The sequence below is a fragment of the Hyla sarda genome, chromosome 6 (assembly GCF_029499605.1).
Source record: "Hyla sarda isolate aHylSar1 chromosome 6, aHylSar1.hap1, whole genome shotgun sequence".
Lineage (NCBI taxonomy): Eukaryota > Metazoa > Chordata > Amphibia > Anura > Hylidae > Hyla > Hyla sarda.
Window position 1 is genome coordinate 11,748,932 of NC_079194.1, and position 16,164 is coordinate 11,765,095.

General features: G+C 46.1%; 1 protein-coding gene across 3 annotated transcripts in view; it reads left to right on the forward strand.

Moving 5' to 3' along the window:
• KYAT3 (kynurenine aminotransferase 3) overlaps window positions 1-16,164 on the forward strand; it is a 51,957-nt gene that overhangs the window by 29,505 nt on the left and 6,288 nt on the right. For all 3 annotated transcript variants that reach the window (XM_056523204.1, XM_056523202.1, XM_056523203.1), the window contains exons 10-12: window positions 878-967; window positions 2,502-2,688; window positions 14,127-14,200. In XM_056523204.1, the coding sequence (XP_056379179.1) occupies window positions 878-967; window positions 2,502-2,688; window positions 14,127-14,200 (351 nt within the window). The remainder of the gene's footprint in view (window positions 1-877; window positions 968-2,501; window positions 2,689-14,126; window positions 14,201-16,164) is intronic.

Sequence of the window (16,164 nt, forward strand, 5' to 3'; positions counted from 1 at the left end):
AAATATATAAAACTTTATTTCCATTGGTATACATATTAATTTTAAAAACAGGATCAGATTTTTATTGAAAATCACATGGAAGTTTAAACTGTACGATTTTTGGATACGATTTTACATCGGATAGCAAAGAAATTTTTACATACGATCGTATACGATTTTTTGCAATCCGATTTTGTCCGATTTTACCGTTTGATAATCGGATGGTTAAATCGTGATGTGAACCTAGCCTTATCTATCAGTCTCTGGGTAGGACCGCCTACATGACTCCTTAGCTGAGAATGAGCAGAGATTTACATGAATAAGTGATAAGTTATCCTGGAGCTTTTCCCCTATATAAATCTGCTGGTCTTCTCTTGTTCTATAACATAAGTAGAACAGTTTTGTTTTTGTATTACATCAGTAATTAAAGGGGTTATCCAGGAAAAAAATTTTTTTATATATCAACTGGCTCCAGAAAGTTAAACAGATTTGTAAATGACTTCTATTAAAAAAAATCTTAATCCTTTCAGTACTTATGAGCTGCTGAAGTTGAGTTGTTCTTTTCTGTCTAAGTGCTCTCTGATGACACGTGTCTCGGGAACCGCCCAGTTTAGAAGCAAATCCCCATAGCAAACCTCTTCTACTCTGTGCAGTTCCCGAGACAAGCAGAGATGTCAGCAGAGGGCACTGTTGCCAAACAGAAAACAACAACTCAACTTCAGCAGCTGATAATTATTGAAAGGATTAAGATTTTTTTCAATAGAAGTAATTTACAAATCTGTTTAATTTTCTGGAGACAGTTGATGTAAAAAAAAAAAAGTTTTTCCCTGCAATACCCCTTAAATATCAACATGAGAGGTTTCGGTTACATTGAATAATTGTAATGTCTTTCCTCCAGCTTGGATGGTCCATCGGCCCGGCTCATCTCATCAGACATTTGCAGACCGTCCAGCAGAACAGTCTCTATACCTGTCCTACTCCATTACAGGTGAGCGTATGTATGTGTAAAGCATTCATATGTGTAGAGTTACATCAACCCTAACCCACCCCCCTTATGCTATGGATAAAGTCCCATGGAAGTCTATGGGACTTCTGTTACATCTGATCGCATTACTTTCGGGCTGCAGAGATTGCCCGGGACTTTGGTTAAGTATGATTTAAAGGGGTTATCCAGGAAAAAACTTTTTTTCTTTATATCAACTGGCTCCAGAAAGTTAAACAAATTTGTAAATTACTTCTATTAAAAAAATCTTAATCCTTTCAATAATTATCAGCTGCTGAAGTTGAGTTGTTGGTTTCTGTCTGGCAACAGTGCACTCTGCTGACATCTCTGCTTGTCTCGGGAACTGCACAGAGTAGAAGAGGTTTGCTATGGGGATTTGCTTCTAAACTGGGCGGTTCCCGGGACAGGTGACATCAGAGAGCACAGAGAAAGGATGAAGATTTTTTAATAGAAGTAATTTATAAATCTGTTTAACTTTCTGGAGCCAGTTGATATAAATTTTTGTCAGGGCATGATGAAAGTTGTCATTTTAAAACATCTGGAGGTCCACAGTTTATAGACCACTGGTGTAAAACAACAAAATGGTGCAGGGTACAGAACAAGCTTTTCCCACATCTTTTATCTTCCTGACATTGACCAGAGATGGAAGAATCTGTACTCCGGGGTATGTACCGTATTTTTCGCCCTATAGGACGCACCGGCGTATAAGACGCACCCAATTTATAGGTGCAAAATCTAAAAAAATAAAGATTTTGAACCCAATAGTGGTCTTCAACCTGCGGACCTCCAGATGTTGCAAAACTACAACTCCCAGCACGCTGGGAGTTGTAGTTTTGCAACATCTGGAGGTCCGCAGATACAAGACCACTTCATAGGAGGTAATACTCACGTGTCCCCGCTGCTCCGGACCCATCACCGCTGCCGTGGATGTCGCTCCAGCGCTGTCGCCGTGTTCCCGTCGCTCCGGAACGTCTCTGCTGCCGGCCGGATATCCTCGCTCTCCGTCGCCGCCATCACGTCGTTACGCACGCCGACGCACGTACGCGACGACGTGATGACGAGGAAGGAGAGCGCCGGCCATACAGGGGATCCCTGAACGGAGAAGACACCGAGGAGGCAGGTAAGGTCCCTCCCGGTGTCCTGTAAGCACTAACCCGGCTATTCAGTCGGGCTGTTCGGGCACCGCCGCGGTGAAATCGCTGAACAGCCGGGTTAGTGTCCCTTCAGATGTGGCGGTCAGCTTTGATCGCCGCGTCTGAAGGGTTAATACAGGGCATCACCTCCATCGGTGAAGTCCTGTATTAGCCGCGGGTCCCGGCCGTTGATGGCCGCAGGGACCGCCGCGATAGGGGTGTATTCGCCGTATAAGACGCACCGACTTTTCCCCCCCCAGTTTTGGGGAAGAAAAAATGCGTCTTATACGGCGAAAAATACGGTATATACATGTATTGTGACTCCATTGTTCCTGTGCACACATATAAGAGCCCAATGCTCCGTCCCATCTCCATGTTTCATGCAGGAAGCCTTGGCCCACGCTCTGTTTAAGGACCTAAAGCGGATGGACGAGCCCGAATGTTACTTCAACGAATTACCCCGGGAGCTGGCGGTGAAACGTGACCGCATGGCGTGCTTACTGCAGGAGGCCGGGCTGAAGCCAGTCATCCCACAAGGAGGATACTTCATGGTCGCCGATGTCTCTGCACTAGGTAAGAAATGTTTTCCACTACATATACCATATTCATAAAGCTCAATGGTGAGAAAGAAGCGACCTGAAATAAGGCCGCTGACCCCCCACCCCCCAGTAGTCACATTGCACCCCGATGTATACATTTATTTATTATTCTGCAATGGCCCTCAGTATAGAAAAGCACAGACTGCTGCATTGTCTTATACAGTTGTAAAAGTGGGATGCCAATGTATAATGGCCTGAGTGCGGCCCAAGGACACTATAGATATAGTAAACATATACGCCTCCATAGTACATAAACACAGTGTACACTTAGTCTCCATAGTACATAAACACAGTATACACTTGGTCTCCATAGTACATAAACACAGTATACACTTGGTCTCCATAGTACATAAACACAGTGTACACTTAGTCTCCATAGTATATAAACACATTGTACACTTGGTCTCCATAGTACATAAACACAGTGTACACTTAGTCTCCATAGTACATAAACACATTGTACACTTAGCCTCCATAGTACATAAACACAGTGTACACTTAGTCTCCATAGTACATAAACACAGTGTACACTTAGTCTCCATAGTACATAAACACATTGTACACTTAGCCTCCATAGTATATAAACACAGTGTACACTTAGTCTCCATAGTATATAAACACATTGTACACTTAGTCTCCATAGTATATAAACACATTGTACACTTAGTCTCCATAGTACATAAACACAGTGTACACTTAGTCTCCATAGTACATAAACACATTGTACACTTAGTCTCCATAGTACATAAACACATTGTACACTTAGCCTCCATAGTACATAAACACAGTGTACACTTAGTCTCCATAGTATATAAACACAGTGTACACTTAGTCTCCATAGTACATAAACACAGTGTACACTTAGTCTCCATAGTACATAAACACATTGTACACTTAGCCTCCATAGTATATAAACACAGTGTACACTTAGTCTCCATAGTATATAAACACATTGTACACTTAGTCTCCATAGTATATAAACACATTGTACACTTAGTCTCCATAGTACATAAACACAGTGTACACTTAGCCTCCATAGTATATAAACACAGTGTACACTTAGTCTCCATAGTATATAAACACATTGTACACTTAGTCTCCATAGTACATAAACACAGTGTACACTTAGTCTCCATAGTACATAAACACAGTGTACACTTAGCCTCCATAGTATATAAACACAGTGTACACTTAGTCTCCATAGTACATAAACACATTGTACACTTAGCCTCCATGGTATATAAACACAGTGTACACTTAGCCTCCATAGTATATAAACACAGTGTACACTTAGCCTCCATAGTACATAAACACATTGTACACTTAGTCTCCATAGTACATAAACACAGTGTACACTTAGTCTCCATAGTACATAAACACAGTGTACACTTAGTCTCCATAGTACATAAACACATTGTACACTTAGCCTCCATAGTACATAAACACATTGTACACTTAGTCTCCATAGTACATAAACACAGTGTACACTTAGTCTCCATAGTACATAAACACAGTGTACACTTAGTCTCCATAGTACATAAACACATTGTACACTTAGCCTCCATAGTACATAAACACAGTGTACACTTAGTCTCCATAGTACATAAACACAGTGTACACTTAGTCTCCATAGTACATAAACACAGTGTACACTTAGTCTCCATAGTATATAAACACAGTGTACACTTAGCCTCCATAGTATATAAACACAGTGTACACTTAGCCTCCATAGTACATAAACACAGTGTACACTTAGTCTCCATAGTATATAAACACAGTGTACACTTAGCCTCCATAGTATATAAACACATTGTACACTTAGTCTCCATAGTATATAAACACAGTGTACACTTAGTCTCCATAGTACATAAACACATTGTACACTTAGTCTCCATAGTACATAAACACAGTGTACACTTAGTCTCCATAGTATATAAACACAGTGTACACTTAGTCTCCATAGTACATAAACACAGTGTACACTTAGTCTCCATAGTATACAAACACAGTGTACACTTAGCCTCCATAGTACATAAACACAGTGTACACTTAGCCTCCATAGTACATAAACACAGTGTACACTTAGTCTCCATAGTATATAAACACAGTGTACACTTAGCCTCCATAGTACATAAACACAGTGTACACTTAGTCTCCATAGTACATAAACACAGTGTACACTTAGTCTCCATAGTACATAAACACAGTGTACACTTAGTCTCCATAGTACATAAACACAGTGTACACTTAGTCTCCATAGTATATAAACACAGTGTACACTTAGCCTCCATAGTACATAAACACAGTGTACACTTAGTCTCCATAGTACATAAACACAGTGTACACTTAGTCTCCATAGTACATAAACACAGTGTACACTTAGTCTCCATAGTACATAAACACAGTGTACACTTAGCCTCCATAGTACATAAACACAGTGTACACTTAGCCTCCATAGTACATAAACACAGTGTACACTTAGTCTCCATAGTACATAAACACAGTGTACACTTAGTCTCCATAGTACATAAACACAGTGTACACTTAGTCTCCATAGTACATAAACACAGTGTACACTTAGCCTCCATAGTACATAAACACAGTGTACACTTAGTCTCCATAGTATATAAACACAGTGTACACTTAGCCTTTACGTTGCACAACTAAAACTCCCAGCATGCCCGGACAGCCAACGGCTGTCCGGACACGCTGGGAGTTGTAGTTTTGCAACAGCTGGAGACACACTGTTTTAAAAGAACTGATATAGAGAAAGGGTGTCCAACGGGCACCCCTCCAGGTGATGCAAAACTACAACTCCCAGCATGTCCGAACATGCCGGGAGTAGTAGTTTTGTAACAGCTGAGGGGCTGCAGGTCGGACACCTAGGGTATAGAGGTACATACTTATGTGTATACATGTATACTATTTTAGGGGGCCATACATGCTTGTTTGGCTCACATGTGCATGCCCACTCCCATACGTATGCACGCTTGTTTTGGCTGAGCATGCATGTGTTACCAGTGTGGAGAAGGGGAAATAGCTGCTGCCAGACTGCTCTGTTCCTCTTGAGAAGACTCTGGCAGCAGCACTGATTCTTCTTTTCCATGAGCATGATCAGTACGAAAAAAACGGATCATAAAAAGAACGGACAATAACGGATAATAACGGATGTTTTTTGTGAACATCCGTTTCCCTCAGGCTTTAATGTTAAATTTTAACGGACGTCATTTCACCTTTATTTTTTTGCCGGGACAAAAATTTTGTGCATGCACCAGTCTTTTGTGGCGGCAAAAATAACGGAGATTAGTAAAAACGAACACGCCTGATGCAAAAGGATGTTCAAAAATTCCCATTGACATGAATAGGATTTTTTGACGCCCGTTTTCAGGACTATTTGCCAGGAGTAATAACGGAGGTTTTTACAGGATGATGCCTGTAGTGTGAAAAGGGCCTAACAGACGTTATTTCACTTTTCATAATTTTTTTTTTTTTTTTTTTTCCCGGAACAAAATTTAGTGCATGACTTTTGTGGCGGCAAAAACAATGGAGATTTCCGTATATACTCGAGTATAAGCCGAGTTTTTCAGCACGATTTTTCGTGCTGAAAACTCCCCCCTCGGCATATACTCGAGTGAACAAAAAAACGTTTCTGGCTTTAGCTGTGAGGGGATGGTCCCGGCCGTCCATCTCCGCCTGTCAATCCCTTCTCAGTGGTCTTCAACCTGCGGACCTCCCGATGGCTGTCCAGGCATGCTGGGAGTTGTAGTTTTGAAACATCTGGAGGTCCGCAGGTTGCAGACCACTGCGGCCTTCGTCATCATCCAGACCCCCCTTTTGTTTTCTACTCACCTCCCCTTGGTGAGAAGGAAGGGTGAGCTGGTCCGGGAATCTATGCTGCAGGGACCGTCCGGTGGTCAGGGTTAGTCGTTCCGGGCTGTCCATCTTTACCGGGAGGCCCTCTTCTCCTCTCTGGGCCAGCCCCGGACTAGTGACGTTGCCTTGACGCCACCGTGCAGGGACGTTCATGCTCAGGGACATCCCTGTGCATCGTCCTCAAGGCAACGTAACTAGTCCGGGGCCGGCCAGGACCCCGGAGCGGAGAAGAGTGCCCCCCGGTGAAAATGGACAGCCCGGAACGACTAACCCTCCCCACCGGACGGTCCCTGCAGCATAGATGGTCGAAGATGGACGGCCCGGACCAGCTCACCCTACCTTCCCACCGAGGGGTCTGGATGATGACGAAGGCCGCAATGGTCTTCAACCTGCGGACCTCCAGATGTTTCAAAACTACAAAACTACAACTCCCAGCATGCCCGGACAGCCGATGGCTGTCCGGGCATGCTAGGAGTTGTAGTTTTGCAACATCTGGAGGTCTGCAGGTTGAAGACCACTGAGAAGGAATTGACAGGCGGTGATGATTAAGGGGGGGGATGATGACGAGGGGTATGATGACGAGGGGTATGATGACGAGGGGTATGATGACGAGGGGGATGATGACGAGGGGGATGATGACGAGGGGGATGATGACGAGGGGGATGATGACGAGGGGGATGATGACAAGGTGATGATGACGGAGGTGATGATGACGGGGGTGATGATGACGGGGGTGATGGTGATGATGACAGGGTGATGATGACAGGGTGATGATGACAGGGTGATGGTGATGATGACAGGGTGATGATGACGTGATGGAGATGATGACAGGGTGATGGTGATGGTGATGATGACAGGGTGATGATGACAGGGTGATGATGACGTGATGGTGATGATGACAGGGTGATGATGACGTGATGGAGATGATGACAGGGTGATGGTGATGGTGATGATGACAGGGTGATGATGACGTGATGGTGATGATGACAGGGTGATGGTGATGACAGGGTGATGATGACGGGGGTGATGGTGATGATGACGGGGTGATGATGACGGGGGTGATGGTGATGATGACAGGGTGATGATGACGGTGATGTTGATGATGACAGGGTGATGATGACGGTGATGGTGATGATGACTGGGGTGTTAATGACAGGGGGGATGATGACATGGGGGGATGATGTATTTCCCACCCTAGGCTTATAGTCGAGTCAATAACTTTTCCTGGGTTTTTGGGGTGAAATTAGGGGCCTCAGCTTATATTCGGGTCGGCTTATACTCGAGTATATACGGTAGTAAAACTGACATAACTGATGCAAAAGGATGTTCAAAAAATCCTATTGACATGAATGGGATTTTTTGATCGCCGTTTTCAGGACTATTTGACAGGAGTAACTACGGAGGTTTTTACAGGATGATACCTGTAGTGTGAAAGGGGCCTAAGATATGTCGATCCTATTGGGTCCAATCGATTTTGCTCTTTTATGTGTACTGGGCCTTGTTGGAGACAAAAAAATGAATAGAAATATAGGTATGTTACACTGGCATGAATCTGTCTGACATAAGTATACAGCAGTGTTTCCAAACCAGCTGCTTCACAACTACAACTCCCAGCATGCCTGGGCAGCCTTTGGCAACAGCTGGTTGGAAAACAGGCAGGCTTCTTTAATAATTCTTAGATTTATTCAGATTACGCTGCAATTTTTGATTCTACAAGTTTACTATTCAAACAGTCACACAGAACCCATACATGATCATCTGCTGCCCCCTAGAGGACGTCCGTGTCCTTTCGACTAGTAGCTTTGCAAAAGGGTCATCGGTCAGTAGGTGCAGAGTCGAAATAGTCAGCCGTGAGTTTATAGCCAGGGGAGGGGGTGGTATATAGTGATTTGGGGGGACATTTATCAATGTTTGCTTATGTATTCCTTATTTTTGTTTTTTTGTTTGTTTTTTTCTTACAATTTTTTTTGCTAATGTGCGACTTATTTATCAACTGGTTTCAGCCTGTTGATACATTTCTTTTACGTAAGCAATTTTTTATTTTTTTTTGCTTTGGTAGGGGCTTTTTCTGCTCCATGTCTGAGCTGGAGTAAATTTAGTAGGTTTTTTCATTTAATGCAACTTTTTTTTGTGACTTTTGCACTTGATAAATCTATAACCACTGCAAGTCAAAAATCACTTTTTGCTTTGGTAAGCAAGATTTTAATTTTTTGCGTAGGACACTGCACGATCAAAAAGTCGCAGAAAAAAGAGAGTACTCGCACGTGCTACTTTTTTGCGAGAATTTTAAGCAAAAAATAAAATAAAAATACTAAATGCTTTGATAAATGTCCCCCTTGGTGGATATATTAAAGGGATTATCCAAGAAAAAACTTTATATATATAGATATATATATATATATATATATATATATATGTATATATATATATATATATATTGAAAGTTAAACAGATAAGTGCTCTCTGATGACACGTGTCTCGGAAACTGTCCAGTTTAGAAGCAAATCCCCATAGCAAACCTCTTCTACTCTGTGCAGTTCCTGAGACAAGCAGAGATGTCAGCAGAGAGCACTGTTACCAGACAGAAAAAAACAACTCAACTTCAGCAGCTGATAATTATTGAAAGGATTAAGATTTTTAATAGAAGTAATTTACAAATCTGTTTAACTTTCTGGAGCCAGTTGATATAAAAAAAAATTCCCCTGGAATACCCCTTTAAATACACATACAAATGCATTTTTCTCTATCGCCTCCATTGGGGGACACAGACCGTGGGTGTATCTTGCTGTCTCTAGGAGGTGACTCTATGGTAATAAAAAAAGTCGGCTCCTCCCAGCAGGATATACCCGCCTTCAGGCCCTGAGCTAATCAGTTTAAGCTTAGTGTCTGAAGGAAGTGGACGTCGTCTGTATTTTTTTCCTTTTTTTTTTTCCTAGTATAGGGACGTGTTAGTTTTTTATTCCTTTTTCTTTTCTGTTTTCAGGTGGGGACTCATGGACTCCGGTTCCCTGTTTCCCCATTGCGAGTAAGGGGGCACAGACATTGCGTACATGCGCTGTTCACCCCCCCTCGCCAACAGTCAGCGCCTGGGTTGGTACCTCATGGGTCCGGGTCCCTCTATTTCCCTGCTCACCTCGCTCGCACATAGCAGCCAGGCGTGATGCAGGTAACTAAAGCTGACTGAAGACTTCACTGAAGACTCCATTAGGTAAGTTCTCCTGACTGAGGTAAGTACTTTCCTTTTCTCCTTAGGTACGGACTTGCAACCTCTGGAGACCCCCTGTTTTTGGCCCACCTTTCAGGTTATGGGGCTGACTTATACAGGGGCTGGATTTTTATTCTGGGGAGCAGTGGCATTTCAGGGGGCATGTGGAGCAGTGGCATTTCAGGGGGCATGTAATTTATTGGGCACTTTACTGTATGTGTGTGTGTGTGTGTGCAGCGCCTTATATGCGACTGTCAGCCTTGGCGCTGGTACGGGCCGGGCTCTCTCAGTGTCGGCTTACTCTCTCTTCTCCGGCAGCGCCTTATATGCGGCTGACAGCCACGGCGCTGGTTCGGGCCGGACGCTCTCAGCGCCGGCTCATTTTCACTTCTCCGGCAGCACCTTATATGCGGCTGAGAGCCGCGGCGCTGGTACGGGCCGGGCATTCTCAGCGCCGGCTTACTTTCATTTCCTCCGGCAGTCTCTGCTGGCGTACAGGCCGCCCGCTCTATTCCCCGAGCGTATATGCGGCTGACATGTGCGCTCGGGACAAGGAGCGGGCGCCCTTACAGCTTCTTCTCGGCAGTCCATAGCTCCGCCCACAGGGTGGTCAAAGCTCTTCAGAGGCGCGAAGTAGCCTCCAATCAGCGCCGTGGGCGCGAATTTCAGTTAGGTGGGGCCAAATTAGTTAGTGCCTGCTTCAGGCACGCCCCTCACTCCCTATTGGCTGGCAATCTAGCTGCACGGAGCCGAGTTCTCCTCTCTGCAGCTGCCTGGGGTCACAGACTAGGGTGAGAAAGTCTCTGTCTCTTTTTCTCATTATATCAGTACCCAGAGCTGTTCCTCCCTCTAAACAGAATCCTGGAACGTCAGTGACTTATTTTGCCTGTAAGCACTGTAATACCAAGATGCCTGGCTCTGCTGAGCCCACTTGCCCTGCCTACTCCACTGCTCTCCCAGACCCCCTGGTACCCCCTGATGCCCTTTCGGTTCCGGTGGATTCAGCCGCTCCACCAGCCTGGGTTTCTTCCCTGACCCAGTATATGGCTGACTTGATCCAAGTCTCCCGTTCGGTGGCTGAGGCCTCCCGGGAAGTGGTGTCTGCCTTGTGGGGGTCTTTCTTGCGCAGCGCCTCTGAGAGGGCCCGCTCCTCGTCTTCACATACTTCACGCTCTCACAAGCGTACTAGGGGTACCTCGTCTGACTCTTCCATTGAGTCTTCAGATAAATGTGGGCGTTCCCCTCGTGGGTCCCGCCCCCCCCAGAAAAGCTCCATCAGGATATCTTAGCGGGATCCCCCCCCCCCAGAGGATCTGTCTGCTCTGGCTCTCCAATGCTCTAAATCTGGGGACTTCCTGTGCGCAGCTTCCAGGCAGTCAGCCCGTTGCCTTTGCTGTGGGTCACCTAGCGGCTCTCCGCCACTCTATGTGGCTTAAAGCTTGGAATGCGGATGCCGCTTCCAAAAGGTCTCTCACTGTGCTTCCTTTTACGGGTGGCCGTCCTTTCGGCAAGCGCCTTGATGAGATTATCTCTGAGGCGACGGGTGGTAAGAGTTTCTTGTTGCCTCAAAATAAGGCTCGCCCTACTTCCCAAAGGAAGTCCTCTTCCTTTCAGTCCTTTCAGTCCTGGCTCCAGCAAAGGGTCCGGGCAGGCACCTTCGCGGGACAAAAAGGCTCCCTTGTTCCGGGCACGCCCGTCTTGGAAGTCGGACTCCAACCGGTCCGACCGTTTTGCGCCCAAATCGGGCAACCGCAAACCCACTTCGGCATGAAGTGAGGCCCCCACCCGTGGCTTTTTTCTCGGGTGGGAGGTCGTCTCTTACTTTTTCGAGACATCTGGACCTTGGGTCAGGGACATGGTTTCCAACGGTTACCGAATTGAATTCGCCTCCCTTCCGGGGGATCGCTTTTTTCGATCTCGGGCCCCCCGGTCGCCTTCTCTGGCGAAGCAATTTCGAGAGGCGCACCAGTCTCTGCTTCTCCAGGGGTTTATCATTCCCGTTCCTCCCGGGGAATGGTTCCGGGGTTTCTATTCCAATCTTTTTGGTGGTTCCCAAGAAGGACGGTTCTGTGCGACCAATCCTAGACCTCAAGCGTCTCAACTGTCATCTTCTCTTTCATCACTTCCGCATGGAATCTCTCCGTTTGGTGGTGGCGTCCCTGGAATAAGGGGAGTTTCTTTCATCGGTGGACATCAAGGATGCCTACCTCCGTGTGCCAATATTTCCAAGCCATCATCGGTACCTCCGCTTTGCGGTTCCGGAGGGGCATTTTCATTTCGTAGCTCTCCCCTTCCGTCTGGCCTCAGGTCTTTACCAAGATCTGCACTGGTGGCTCCGCCCCCCCTTCTTCTCCAAGGGCGGTCATTTCTTCCCCTTCACTGGCAGGTAGTTAAAACGGATGCCAGCCTGTCGGGCTGGGGCGGCGTGTCAGAGATTGGACGGTTCAGTCGGACAACGCCACGGCCGTGGCGTACATATATCGACAAGGCAGCACTCGCAGCTCGGCAGCCATGGCTGAGGTGACCAAGATTCTCTTCTGGGCGGAAAGAAAGTCCTGGGACCCTCAGGCTCTGGCCGTGTGCGCCCTAGTGATTCTTTGGCCGGGGTTTGCCCTACCCTATCTGTTCCCTCCCCTTCCCAGGGTTCTGAGGAAGCTCAATACAGAGGGCGTCCCCGCCATTCTGGTAGCTCCAGATTGGCCCCGAAGGTCGTGGTACGCCGACATAGTCAGGCTCCTGGACGATGCTCCACTGCGCCTTCCGCTCCGCCCGGACCTGCTCTCTCAGGGTCCTCTTTGCCACCCCAATTTACAGTCGCTGCATTTGAAGGCGTGGCGGTTGAGACCGCGGTTTTGAGGGCCCGCGGGTTCTCTTCCCAAGTCATTCACACCATGCTCAGGGGTCGTAAGCCCTCCTCCGCAAGAATTTACCACCGTACTTGGCGGTCTTATTTTCGTTGGTGTGAAGCTCAAGATTTATCCCCTGTTACCTTCTCGGTTCCCCGTCTTCTCTCCTTTTTGCAGTCGGGTTTGGAACTGGGGTTGGCTCTCAGTTCCCTTTAAAGGTCAGTTTTCGGCCCTTGCTATTCTTTTCCAGCGGCCCCTGGCTTCTATTCTCATGTCCGGTCCTTCCTTCAAGGAGTGGTGCATGCTGTTCCTCCTTATCGATCACCCTCTCCCCCTTGGGACTTGAGTTTGGTTCTGAGTGCCTTCCAGGGTGAACCCTTTGAGCCCCTTAGAGAGGTGCCTCTCCGCCTCCTTTCTTGGAAAGTGGCGTTTCTTGTTGCTATCACCTCCATCCGGAGGGTGTCTGAATTGCCAGCTCTCTCCTGCCTTCTCCGTTTCTGGTGATCCACCAGGACAAGGTTGTTTTCCGGCAAGATCCTTCCTTTTTGCCTAAGGTGGTTTCGGCCTTTCATCTCAATGAGGACATTGTCCTCCCGTCTTTTTGTCCTGCTCCTTCTCATCCTAAGGAGCGCTTACTACACAAGCTGGATGTAGTTCGGGCTGTTCGGTCTTATCTCTCCATCACTTCTTCGTTTCGTCAGTGTGATTCCTTTTTCGTCCTTACGGAAGGTCGTCGTAAGGGACAACCTGCTTCCAAGGCCACCATTCTCGGTGGATTCGGTCCGCCATTTCGGAAGCCTATCGCTGTAAGCTGAAGATTCCTCCTTTCAGGGTTGTGGCTCATTCTACCCGTTCTGTCGGGGCATCCTGGGCTCTCCAGAATAGAGCCTCCGCCTCGCAGATTTGCAAGGTGGCTACCTGGTAGTCTTTGCACACTTCTCGAGGTTCTACCGAGTTCATGCCTTCGCATCGGCCGATGCTAGTCTGGGTTGTAAAGTGTTGCAGGCGGAAGTGGTTCGGCCGTCTGCCTGACTGTTTATCTGCCCACCCAAGGGACGGCTTTGGTACGTCCCACGGTCTGTGTCCCCCAATGGAGCCGATAGAGAAAAGGAGATTTTTGTTTACTTACTGTAAAATCTCTTTCTCAGAGGATCCATTGGGGACACAGCTCCCGCCCTTTTTGGGGTTTCCTTTGGTTCTCTGTCCGAGGGTGTGTTCAGTTATGTTTTTTTCTTCTTGTTCTCGGACAGTTTTGGGTTTTTTCTTTGACCTGTTGGTCTCCTCCTATTGCTCTGGAACTTAAACTGATTAGCTCAGGGCCTGAAGGCGGGTATATCCTGCTGGGAGGAGCTGACTTTATTTTATTACCATAGTGTCACACCTCCTAGAGACAGCAGCATACACCCACTGTCTGTGTCCCCCAATGGATCCTCCGAGAAAGAGATTTTATGGTAAGTAAACAAAAATCTCCTCATTTCTCTATTGCAGGTGTGGATCTATCTGATGTGAAGAGCGATGAAGCTTACGATTACAAATTTGTAAAGTGGATGATAAAAACAAAGGTGAGGAAAGAAGCCGAACTGTATCCACTTTGTTCTGTATGACCGAGAGATATACACATATGACACGGGGTCTGGTGCAAAACTCCAATCATGAAAAAGGCTGTTTGGGCATTCTAGGAGTTGTAGTTTTGCCACAGCTGGAGACACCCTGGTTGAAAAACCCTGATCTATGGAGCTGTGTAAGCACTGTTTTATTTTTTTTTTGTTTTTTTAAATATAATATTTTTTTTTTAGGTAGTATAATACAATACAATACAAATTACAATATTAATTGGTTCCAAGACGACCATTGTATGATTAAACCGTTGTATGTTGAGACCATAACTCTATGGAAACCTGGTAATTTGTTCTGAAGCCCCAAAATGTCATTAAACATAGGAATAAGTGTGGAATATCGAAAAATAAGTTGATAACTAATACAAATAAAGCAAGTCCTTACATATAAAAGTACTAAAGATCTGCTGGGAGCTGTAATCACTGTCTATGTAGAGGACAGGAGCTTCATCTGGGTTCTGTACAGTACAAAATGTCCTAAAAAAGTAATGGAGCTGCCCTCACCTGGTGTCCAAAGGAGCAGCTAACCCTGGTACAGGTAAAGAGTACAGAACATGTAATACCACCCTGTACTGTAGGGGGCACTACCAGACACCAGCCAGTGCATACACTTCAGTAATACAGGTAAAGAGTACAGAACATGTAATACCTCCCTGTACTGTAGGGGGCGCTACCAGACACCAGTCAGTGCATACACTTCAGTAATACAGGTAAAGAGTACAGAACATGTAATACCTCCCTGTACTGTAGGGGGCGCAACCAGACACCAGTCAGTGCATACACTTCAGTAATACAGGTAAAGAGTACAGAACATGTAATACCTCCCTGTACTGTAGGGGGTGCTACCAGACACCAGTCAGTGCATGTACTTCAGTAATACAGGTAAAGAGTAGTACAGAACATGTAATACCTCCCCGTACTGTAGGAGGTGCTACCAGACACCAGTCAGTGCATGTACTTCAGTAATACAGGTAAAGAGTACAGAACATGTAATACCTCCCTGTACTGTAGGGGGCGCTACCAGACACCAGTCAGTGCATGAGGCCATTGTAAGTTGAAGGACCTCTGTTTGGGTATTGCTTAATCGAGCTGACTTACAGAATATAGAGTACATGTCATCTGCTTTAAAGTGCACTGCATAAAATTGAAACCAACCCCCTCACACCCCTTAAAAAATTAATAAATATATATATATAAAATTATTATTATTTCCACTAATACATTTTCTTTCTTCACCGTAGATGCGATAAGATGAGTGGTGTTAACACAAAGTAAAATTGGCCATGAATGCTCCCCTGCCCATTGCTATTTTGGTGTCTCTGTGGGGCCACTGATACGCCTTCAGGGTCTATTCACACGGCAGAATTTCCGCTTGCGGAATGAAAGCCCAATAGACTTCTATGGGATTTCGCACTCCCATTCACACTTCTGAATTTCAGCATGCGGAATTTCAACACGGATTCCGCACCAATTCCGCAAAAGCCAGAAACCTCCCAAGGAACCAAAAGTGGAATTGGTGCGGAAATTCTGCCATGTGAATAGACCTTCAGACATTGCTGACCCCTGATACGCCTTCAGCCATTGTTGACCTCTGATACGCCTTCAGCCATTGTTGACCTCTGATACGCCTTCAGCCATTGTTGACCTCTGATACGCCTTCAGACATTGCTGACTCCTGATATGCCTTCAGACATTGCTGACCCCTGATACGCCTTCAGACATTGTAGGCCCCTGATACGCCTTCAGACATTGCAGGCCCCTGATACGCCTTCAGAAATTGCAGGCCCCTGATACGCCTTCAGACATTGCTGACCCCTGATACGCCTTCAGACATTGTAGGCCCCTGATACGCCTTAAGACATTGCAGGCCCCTGATACGCCTTCAGACATTGCAGGCCCCTGATACGCCT